Source organism: Alternaria ventricosa, assembly GCF_023758065.1.
Source record: "Alternaria ventricosa strain BMP 2768 chromosome Unknown scaffold_5, whole genome shotgun sequence".
NCBI classification, from domain to species: domain Eukaryota; kingdom Fungi; phylum Ascomycota; class Dothideomycetes; order Pleosporales; family Pleosporaceae; genus Alternaria; species Alternaria ventricosa.
Genome location: NW_026055685.1, coordinates 1,793,277 through 1,804,159, shown reverse-complemented (window position 1 = coordinate 1,804,159; position 10,883 = coordinate 1,793,277). Strand labels below are relative to the sequence as shown.

The following is a 10,883-nucleotide window of genomic DNA, read 5'->3' as shown; positions in this document are numbered from 1 at the left end:
GACTTGTCTGTCGTAATTCGAGAGGGTCATCTCAGGCCTTATCTCTCCCCAAGCGCGACCCAGGGCGGACGGTCGCGCTACGGAAGACGTCGTGTCGACGCTCGTTGGACGGGAGATCAATATAACCCCGCCATCCAGCAGCGGAGCGTCGATGAACCTCTCTTTGTGCGCACTCGTCGACATCATCGCTCGCCCAGCGTGCAGTGATTATCCCTCTGTCTAGCCGCAAACCCAAAAACAAATTCATCTTACTGTACCGTCCGCAGGTCCGTCCTTGGAGTTTTGGACATTGGGCGACTCTGGCCATCCCGTCGCCACGTAACGGCTGGCGAGCACACATCAATGTCCTCATCATGTTCGGAACAGACCGGAAGACAGTTTGCCTTAGATGGCGGCAGTACGTAGCGGGAGACGAGTCACGAGAACAGGCAAATCCGTGTCGCGCAGCCAGTGCAGCCGAGCCCGTTGCCTTTCAACCTGGCCGATGTCGCCTCGGACGCTGTCTGGCGCAGTTGGTCATGTCCGCGGCGGATACTCCAGGCAGCTCATCAGGACCCTGAGCTAGCGCGTCAACTCAGCCTGCAGGCAACAAAAAACTTTCCGTAGGATTCGTGTACCTAATGCTTTCCGCTTTGGGTCAGGAAACACAAGAGTGGGAGGCAGCGAGGTTTTTCCGGGATTAACATATACAACGTGTTACGTGGGTCAATCTCCAGGGTCTCGATGCTGTGCCATGGGGTTGGGGCAGTCAATCTTGCCACAGGTGTATACGTAAGAGGGATGATCTTCCTAGGATCTGGTCTCGTGACATTGCTGGATATCCCGGACCATCTTGTCGCATTCATCCGTTGTTAATCACTGGCAGTCTGAAGTATATGGTGTTGATCTTCGCTTTGTCGTCGAGTCGGGGTGTAACCTCTTCGTCAGTCCTTTCAGAGACACCAGAAAACGCAACCTTAGAAGTCGTGTTCGTCCGAGGCTCGTGGTATCACGGACCGCAACACGCTGTTACTTACCAATTGAAGATAATCACCCATCACACGATCCCGACTCTCGCCTTTCTTTCCATTTCCTTCGGTCTTCAATCAAGACAAATCTGACACATCAACTCACTCTCTTGCAGTCACCTTACGTACAATCTTAGTAACAAGAATGGACATCACCTGATCCCGCGTATAACTCAATGCATATATACGCTCCTCGTCACATAACAGCTACCTCTTAGCTCTGTCGGCGGTTCTGAAGCACCGTCTTCTGGGAAGAAACGCAAGAGTAACTGCCTTGCTTGCAACTGCAGCTTGACTAGCTCATTGGACCCTGGAATCTAACGTATAGGTAGGGTAATGGTAACTCACTCCTGTTGTCGGTTCAGACTGGGGCTGGACACGGTGGTAGTACCGTGTACACGCGTTGGAAGGACGTGAAGTACCAAGGAAAGGCGGGGTAAGCGTGTTTGAGAACCAGCATTCTTTCTCCAAACCGCGAAGTTGCCTCTCGTGTTGTCCAGCAGCCCGCAGATTCATTGCTGGATATGTACATCGCTTGCAATAACGCGACGAGTGTAGCCTAACAACTCAGTCTCACATGCACGCGAGTAGCCAAGTCAAGTCCATGGGTATTCATCATTTCCATTTCATAAACGCACGCTGGTGCCATGTACGCGCTCAAGATGCAGTCCATTGTTCATGCGACACATCAAAGTATCCACACAATCCAATGTCCCGCTATACCTGCAAAGTCGCGCCGAGACTCCAGTACGTCGGTAAGAGTTCCATTCCCCGCTACCCAAATGCCTTTTGTATATGTATCACATAACCCTAGCCAAAGTACGGAGCTGACGAAGATGTTATCGAACGCGCCGGAGAAGTCCTGGAAAGGTACTTTGTTAGCGGGGTCCATTGAGCAAGGGCGGACCGGCTGCCAACCTACCTCAGGACGAATGTCGCAACTGCAACACATCTAGTCCTTCATCTGGTCATCAGGGTCGACAAAGTCGTCATCGTCGTCCTCCTCATCCTCATCACCAAGCTCCTGGTTGGCCTTGGCAAAGTCAATGTTCTTACCGCGCGTGCGGCTGCTGAGGACGTTGGACGTGTCAATCTCCTCCATGTTGTCCTCATCGGGCTCCTCGGCTGTTTGCGTGTTAGCTCGACACGTTCAGGCGTGTGGTAGTGCGCGGAAAGGGTAGCTTACGTTCGCCGGCCTGTTACGCGCTCATGTTAGCTGGGGTTGCGCGTGAAGTTGTGGCGGTGAGCGCGGGGAGAAACGTACCTGGTCCTCAACGCCAGACTCGTCGCTCGAGTCGTCGTCCATGGACTCTTCTACTGTCTCGCCCTCCTGGGCCTTGCCCTTGCCCTTGACGTCGGTAGCGGGGTCCTGGACGCCCTCCATCTGTTGGTTCTCTGGCTGGGCCGACATGGTGTGGGGTCGTTGTTGTGTGTAGGACGGGTTTGGGGGTCGCGGTGGTGAGTGCGACGGGGTTTGGGTGCGATTGAGAGGTTGGCGTGTTGTTTGTTTGCGGCAGCGGTGTAGAACAAGAAGTCGAGGTGAAGCCCTGTCCATCTATTCCTTCCCTTGCGGCTTGCTGCAAGGGGCTTAGTTCGCCGATCCCCTGGCCAACGCTTGCTCGAAACAGCAAATAGCAAACATTAGCGCGCGTGGCCAGACCATCGACATCTGTCAACCCCATCTATTCGCTGTCACGTTTTGTTGTTTGTCGCGATCGATGGACACGCATTCAATCTACGAAAAAAAGTTCATTGTGATGGGTTCGCAGGCACGGAACATATCTTTTCGAAGCAGACCATGTCCCGACCCCGCATCTAGTAACGCGCTGCTAAAGCTTCAAAACGAGCCCTGCGGGGCTCAAAGCGAAACCAGCTTAGACGACGATTTAACTCTTCAATGAGCAGCAAAAGAGACATGAGAAATCGAAATTGAAAGAGTTGGCTAATGTACAAGAATCACCGACCAAAACGACACAGGCAAGGCTCCTCTACCCATCAAACCTCACTCAGCAACAGCTCCTTCTTCCACATGTCCCAGGGTATCATCGCAGACTCATAGAACCACCCACACAACCCTCATCACCTACTCACTCTTCTCAATATCCGTCTTAGAAACGATATGACAGCCCCCCTTCCCCTCACTCTTAACCCTGACCATCCCACACTCCCTCAACCAAGGACTATCCACACTGGCATCCACATCTTCAGCATGATACACCTGATCCGGTGTCGCCGGTCGGCGTACGATCTTATACCCCGGTCTTTTTACTCTTTCTACTTTCTTCACCCCTTCCTCTCCATCACTATCACCACCCGCATTCCCCTCCACTGAACCCGCAGAACCCCCGATGGTGGTAGGAGGAATCCGACCTCCAAACACGCGACCAAGTAACCCAACGATCTTCGACTGTGGTTTCAACCCCGCCGTTTTCCCCGCTGCAGCTCTCTTCGCAGCTTTCTCTTCCTTCCTATCGAGACGCCTGTCGCGTCTTTCCTGACGCCGGATCTGGCCTTCCAAACGGTGTATCTCGTGTGCTTCTTCGCGCGCGGTTGTTTGTGCGGTTTCGTCCGGGTCGTCGAAGAGGCCGTAGGTGCCGGTGTGGACTTGGCCGTGGGGGTCTGTTGGCATGATGATTTATGGTTTGAAGGGCGTGATGTGTGTTGTGGAGTGGGGTGCTGTGTTTTGTGCAATAGGAAGAGGGTGGGTGGAGTTTGAGTCGCGCTGGCGATGCGTGGGGATGCTGGTGTGTGGGTTGAGAGGTTTTGTTGAAGATGAATATCGGGCATGACGAGGAGAGGGGAGACGAGGTGTGGAGGTGGTTGCGTGTATGGAATGCTGGGCTGTCACTGTGTTCGTGGCATGATGGTTGTTTGCATGGCAAACGTGCAGTGTGAGGCGTCACATCGTTCGGAGTCCGAGCCTTAATCGCACTCCGTTAGATCGCATTCGCTTACCCACTCTTCAAGAACCAGGATAATCACAAGCTTGAATTCATCAGCCTGCATCCCATACATGCTTCACAGTCTCCCTAAACAAACATACCACCAACTACATCCCCAACCCCCCACCGAAAACCCCCTTCGCCCTCCCCAACAACTCCTCCAACTCATCTACCCCCCTCTCCATGCTCATCTCAAACCCCCCACCCCTTCCAATCTCCACTCCCATCTCCACCGCCTTCCCGTACATCAGTTCTATCTCCCTGAACCTCTTAACGGCCCCCAACAAAAGCGGCTTGAACTTATGTATGCTCCTCAATAACTGCTTGTCGAACGGGTATGGCACGACGCGGTAAAATACCTCTTGCATTGCTGCTAAAAGGGTGTTTGCGAGGTATGTCGTGTGCTCGTAGCGGGTGAAGAGGAGTTTTTGTGGGTTGACGGGAGAGGATTGACGGGGCGGTGTGAGGAGGGAGAGCGTGAGCGGTGTGGGTGGTGGTGGGAGGAGGGCTGAGTGTTCTGTTGGTGCGGAATTTCGACGGGCAAACATTAATGGGTGTTTCATGGTGGCGAGTTTGTGGCTGTGGAGGAAGAAGCGCAGAGGGTGTATGTGTGGATTGAGTGGAGGACATTTGAGAGTATGCCACGTGGTGAGTAGGTATGTTCCGGCTGCTGTGCTGCAAAGGTATGTGACGTTTTGTGACTGAGACAAATATGGTACGTTTTGCTTCCAGGTGTCGCTGGAGACACTTTGCCAGCTTACGACCAGCTATGAATGACGGCTTGTGACGGCTGTGATGACGCAGTTGTTCACCAGTGATGAGCTTACTGACATTCTGGTTCTGATTTAGTACTTCCAAAACCTGGTCATAAACCGTTGACACAGCCCTACTGCTTTTCTACATACTACGAATGATGGCGTCAAAACCAGCTACCGAAAACCCCACGAGTTCTCCGCCTAGTACCCCTAGCTTGCCGCCTACAAACCCCCGTCTAACGAGAGCCCTCCAGCGCTGCTCTATCATCATCAACATAGCCCAGCGACGCAACTCCCCTGCCTTTGAACCCTACATCAACAGATACCACGCCATTCTGCAAGGTCTTTCCGCGCCTATCGAGCAAGGCCACATAGAACATATTGGGCTCGGGACTGTAGCGGGTATTGAAAGGTTGACTGAGGAGGTTGAGATGATGCTAAGGGGTGAGTATGTTGGGGGTGTAAAAGAGGTGGATGATGAGATTTTGATAAGGGGAAGGAGGGAAAGGGAAGGAGAAGAGAGGAAGAGTGTGGATGGAGAGGGGAAAGACAAGAGGGGGGGAAGGTGTGTGATTCTGTGATGGATAGATGGGCTCTCGGAGGTGTATCTCGTCTGCTGGTGGATCTTTTGGTGCCGCTTCGTTTGTGCGTGCTGTTGACAAGATCATGAACTGCTGTTTTGGCAGACAAAGTTTTGATTCATAATCTCTTTCAGCGTGAAGTAGTCTCTTCAATCCGCTCAAATGGCAGGGGTTTGAGTGCTCACCTGCCAGTCCTCCGTCATGACCGTCGTCATCTGCAGTTCATTGATCACCTGAATCATCACACCGAACTCGTCTAGTATGACGAGAAGTGTCGCCGCACATCCGTCTTGTTGGCATCTTGATCGTAGGCGTACATCCTCCCTCATTACCACATGTCCATGACCGATGATGTGTTTACATACAGGGTGCACATCCGGACCTTCTGTGATACTCTTGAGCATGGAGCGAGCCTCCGTTTTTCCATATATATGTGGGCAAACATAGACATCCAAATCTTCTAATGCTTTCATGGCTTTGCTAGGGGGATCAGATCCAGGAAAGCGGCCAATCTCGCAAATGTTGCAAGGTACCAATGCAGGACTGTGGTTATGTGCTCGGAGTGTATTCGAGATGGTTTCTTCGCTTAGCCGAGAGACTGGGATTGTTCGAATCAGTGTGAAGCCATGCACCCGCTTGAGTAACAGGACAGCAGAGTTGCCGACTCGCACACAAGCAGGACATTGACGCTCTTGCTCCGGAGAATTGTATAGCCTGATTAGGTCTTCAAATGCCATTTGTCTGTGCGGGCAGAAGTAGATTGTGGCTGCAGATGCTATGCATTGCCTCTGGTTGGCAAGTATAGCGCCGCGTTCCCTCTTCAGCGGTTCAAAGGCCGACAGTGGATGGAAGTCTACACAATAGCTGCAAAGAAGCTTGTCGCGAGGGGTGTATCGTCTGAACTCGTCGTTAGCCTCTTCGTATTCGGCAAGTCGATTGAACCGATCTTTGCGTAGCCGCCATGCATGTTCGTCAGCGGCATCGTCGTGAAGCTCCCTGATGCAGTTATCGATTCTGTTCGTGACGGATAACATCCAGGTGTATTTGCATACGGTACGGAGAGTGTGTGCATCGACTGGAGCCAATATGTCGAAGATGTCCAAGAGAAGCTCCACAGGCAGATCCGTGAGGCCTCTCTGGCTGTCGGGACGTTCTGTTCTGCTGCGTGGTTTTAGCGGCATCAATACAAAAGCACGATTGGGCCAGTGACGGACACTATGCCAATTCGCATCCGCACGATCACGCCTGCGGCGGTGTATGAAGTAGTCTTTTGCGGCAGAATCGTCAGCGACATTGTGTCGATATCGATATGGCGGTGCGCTATGCACGATGTTGGAAATACCAGTGGTCGCCATGTGAGAGTTTGCGGTCAGAACGGAAGTTATCTGGAGATTGAGGAGAGGAAAAAGAAGATACGAGCGTGATGGATGAGCGACGGTGAGTTGGGATTCGTTGATTATAAAGTGCAAGAGGCGAGGCAGCAGTGTGCGCTAGTGTTCACGTGCGGAGATACACCCATGGTTTGATTGGCCCCCTTTGGTTGGGTCACCCCATAGAAATCATCTGGTCGTTGAGCTTACCATGGAAGGAAATCTACCGACGCACTTGCTCACTGATATGTTTTGTCAGCGAGGAATATGCTGGCCGTCCCACCATATGTTTGATAACGACACGCCTACCATGGAACGGCAAGAGTTGCACCAGGATCCCACAACCTAGCTGTGAGAAGTGGGTGGGAGCTCAGAATGGGTCACTGAATGATCTTGTTAGCGAAGATACATGTTAAGAATTTGATAGCAATAATAGCTGCCTAGATATCCATGACCCCATTCCCATCTAAATCAAAACGCCGGGACATGTCTGATCCCAAGTATACCCTTCAACGCCGTGCCACCCTATAGTATCATTTTGAAGCCAACAAGTGAAACCCCCTCTCCCAACTTGCAACAAATCTACATCTACTGATGTATCTGACTCACATGCCCCGCCTGTCCAGCACCACCCCACTCACTATCATCGTCACTACCAACATCCGTCCAGCTCGTAGGCGTCATAATGCCCTGCCTATCGCCGTCGAACTCGCTGAAACCGCCCTCGGAAAACGCATCTGTAAACCCGCTTTCTGAACGCGCGTCGTGGTCTGTGTCGTTTTGTTCGCTGTTGGGCATGCTGAGGATGGCGATGTCGTTGGCGTGGGGGGAGGCGACGGAGCCGCTCATGGTCATGGAGCGCTCGGAGCGCGGGGTTAGGGTGCCGGTGGAGAGGTGCTCGGCGTCGTTGTCGTCGAAGAAGGGGTGGGAAGGAGTGGCTTCGCCTGCTTGCGAGGAGGTGAAGGAGTAGAAGGATTGGGCGGCTTGGTCGGCGTCTTCTTGGGCGGGTTGCGCGGGCGATGGGGTCTCGGGGAGGGAGTGCTCGGGATCGGGTGTTAGATCGACGAGCGTGCCGGTGGTTGGTGTGGAGGGGACGTCGGCTACGATTGTAGCGGAGCTTTCGCGGGCGGCAGGTTCTTCGTAGGTGAATGGCTTGGGTGAGGGCGCTTCGTCTTCGTCGTGGTCGAATAGGACTTGGTCGTCGGAGAAGGGGTTGGCCATGGTAGCAGCGGCAGCAGAGCCGGCGGCAAAGCCAGCAGCACCACGCTTCTTGAGATTACCATTCGAGTTGTCCTTGCCAGTTGCCGTCGCGTTGTCCCTGAGCATGCCATCACTGCCGACCATGTCGTCGAAGCTTCTCGTCCGATCAGCCCTCGACCGCCTGGCAGCCACCTCAGCCGTCTCAGCACCGATCCGAGCCAGCTCATCCAGATCAACGGCGATGCCCTCTTCCCTCGCCCGTCTGATCAGTTCATTCCTATTCCTCCTGATCAACTCCTCCCTCCTCTGTTTCCTGGCCTCGAAGTCATCGGAGGATTCGCTCGGGCGGCGAGGCTGAATGTCATCGCCAAGGTTATGCAGCGCGATGGCGATCTTGCGGCGGGTTTGGTCGGCCCATTGTCGCACTTGGGGAGACTCGTAGATGGCGATACCGGCGGCGACGATAACGGACGCGGCGATTATGAGGCCTGATGTGAAGGGGTGGTTAGGACGGTGCGGCGGGGTTTGAGTGTTGCCTTGCGGAGATGCGAAGCGCGGGCCGGTGCCTGCAAGCAGGTTGGCATAGGAAAGTACAGTAGACAGTAGAGGAATACGCGACAAGAGAAATAACGTTGGATATGCTGGGGACACCGCAGCAACATGCATAAGTGGAGTTATCCGTACTCACCTTTGGCCAGTGGCGCAGGCATCTCTGCGGACTTTGTAGCAGCGGATGCAGTCGTGCTACCTAAAAAGGTTCCCTGGTAATGTGGTGGGAGGTAATGATAGGGAGGAGAATCCAAAGGCTTTTGACCTTGGAAGAGGCGTGTAAGGAGAGAAGGTTCGAGGGCTGAGAGCAATCATGGTTCGTCCGGTCCTTCGCCACTTGCACAGCCGCACATGCAGGGCCCATGGAGCTGGGGGCTCCGGGCGGCTTTTGGTGGGGTCGCGTGCCGCCAATCTCGCTGCACATCGCCCCGCACCCGTTGGACTAACTACATAATAGTTCCCCTGGAACAGCATAATTCACTCATAGCTGCGCATATTTGGAGATACGATGAAGTCATATTAAAGTGGGCTGAGTATCACCAAGATTCACACGCCTACATCGTGTTGTCAAGTCACTGCGAGAAATACTTGGGTCAAGTTGACGTTTACACGCAGAAAGCATCAATTGGAATAGCCAGCTAATTTTGTATGTATGCAGGAACGCAAGGATAAGAGACACGCTAAGCATCAACTGCCCGTATGTATTCACCAAACCAAAATCTACCCCGAAGACCAACTATGTGTCTAGACGGTAGTTTCTGAAACCCACGGTAGAAGCCTTTATCCGAAGTGTGGAGCTCATACGCATAGCCTAGATCATCAGCGTCATGCCAGACAGCTTGTACGATCAAGCTAGACCGTTCGACAAGAACGCGGAGAACATGCAAGCAAGACTTTTGAATGAAGACCGAAAACAAACGGAAGGAGGAAGGAGAGAATGGGTAGTAGGACTGGTCAGTTGACAGCCCGTGGGGTCCTCTGAAGCAGCTATGCCCCAGCGACGTAGACGAAGTGACAGGGCTGAACCGGGAACTCAAGACTCGTAATCTTGGGGACGAAGTACGAACCTGTGCCGTGCAAGCAGAGGATCAGTGATGACTACTTCAATCGACATGTTCTCGGGTGTTCGAGTAGCTGCGTCGTCCAAGTCATTTGCGGCATCAGGGCGCACAGCATCATCGATGTTGGCACGTCTGAAACGCTTGAAGTTGGTCATGATGTTCTCTGTCATCGCAGCGGCGATCTTTGCATCATCGTTGATCCGCTTATCGCCAAACTTCGAATCACGATAAGGACGGTAGTCCGCGAGATCGCTGTGCTTGGTGTGACCCGGCATGTGATCCCAACAGACGTTGTCATGATTCCAAAGATAGGGTTCCGGGCTACCGCGGGCTTGGATGACTTCGGCGGTCTTCGATGTGTGCAGAACCATGCCATCGAAGGGCATAGCTCTGACGATGAGAGATTTGGGGATGCTGCTGACGGCTAACCATTCACCCCTGTGGTCGTCGCCCGCCCATACACGCAGATCCGACACCTTCAACTCATTCACTGAGAACCAGAAGATACCGCCAGCATCCAAGACGTCGTTGACCTCACAGTCCGGGCGCTCGTGTGCAGGTCCTTCGTAATCATCTTGGAAAAGAACCCATATCGGGATCTCCAGGTCATCGTATACCTTTTCTTCAATGTGGTCGGTGTCCTTGTGCTCGGTCGTGTGCCCATTAGTGGTAGTCGTCATATTGGCTGTGAGAGTCGCAGGGACAATCTTGGAGATGTCAAGGGATGTGACGACGAGACAGCGCGGAACCTTCCTGGTCTTGTCATGTAGATGTTTCACCTTCTTCTCGGCCAGTGCTGATGAACGTTAGTGTGAGTCGTATATGAAGCATCCGCCCAAGACTTACCGAGCCTACTAGTTGTGGAAATGAACGGAGTAGGATTGGGTCCGGTCATCCTTGCGTCGAGATGTTTCATTATGCGCTCCTTCGTGAAATCCAGAGGCGCTTGGAGGGTACCACGCCCTTGGAAAGCGTTGTGATCTTGTAGTATGAGGTCTTGGTTGTCGGCATGCACGACATGCTTCACTCTGGAGACATTACTGGCCAGTGTACCGTTCTTCTCGTGGGACCACCTGTAGACTTTGTCTGGGCGATTGCCTTTGGCGCGTTCGCGTGCTGACTCCCCACTGAAGTTGCTTATAAATGTTAGCTGGTTAACGTCCAAGAACGGGAAGGTATAGCACGCTTACAGACGAAGAGGTCCATGAAGTAAGGATGAAGTGGTGGCTCTCTCCTTGGGATCTTGAGGGAGAGTCATCTTATGGTGTCAGTGGCCTTGTGAAGGGTTCGTGCTGAGCCTTGGTGACTGATGTTGTAGATCGTGTTGACTTGGTAAGATGTGTTACTGAACGACGGAAAGTAGAGGGCGTTGACAAAAGCGATGGAGGTTAGATGAGTAGAAAGAGCTCGTTATATAC

General features: G+C 53.0%; 3 protein-coding genes across 3 annotated transcripts; all 3 read right to left on the bottom strand.

Annotated features, from left to right (window-relative positions):
* Positions 1-1,959: 1,959 nt before the first annotated feature.
* CHZ1 (Histone H2A.Z-specific chaperone) lies at positions 1,960-2,418 on the bottom strand (the record flags this gene model as incomplete). Its single annotated transcript, XM_049341903.1, has 3 exons — positions 1,960-2,132; positions 2,194-2,203; positions 2,272-2,418. The coding sequence occupies 3 exons, from the start codon at positions 2,416-2,418 to the stop codon at positions 1,960-1,962; spliced, it is 330 nt and encodes a 109-aa protein (XP_049201408.1).
* Positions 2,419-7,243: 4,825 nt separating this feature from the next.
* J4E93_003972 (uncharacterized protein) lies at positions 7,244-8,565 on the bottom strand (the record flags this gene model as incomplete). The annotated part of the gene is made up of 2 exons (XM_049341902.1): positions 7,244-8,421; positions 8,544-8,565. 2 exons carry the CDS (start codon positions 8,563-8,565, stop codon positions 7,244-7,246), a joined length of 1,200 nt encoding a protein of 399 aa, XP_049201407.1.
* An 872-nt stretch (positions 8,566-9,437) lies between these two features.
* On the bottom strand, positions 9,438-10,723 carry J4E93_003971 (uncharacterized protein; the record flags this gene model as incomplete). Its single annotated transcript, XM_049341901.1, has 3 exons — positions 9,438-10,261; positions 10,312-10,601; positions 10,656-10,723. The coding sequence occupies 3 exons, from the start codon at positions 10,721-10,723 to the stop codon at positions 9,438-9,440; spliced, it is 1,182 nt and encodes a 393-aa protein (XP_049201406.1).
* Between the last annotated feature and the right edge of the window lie 160 nt (positions 10,724-10,883).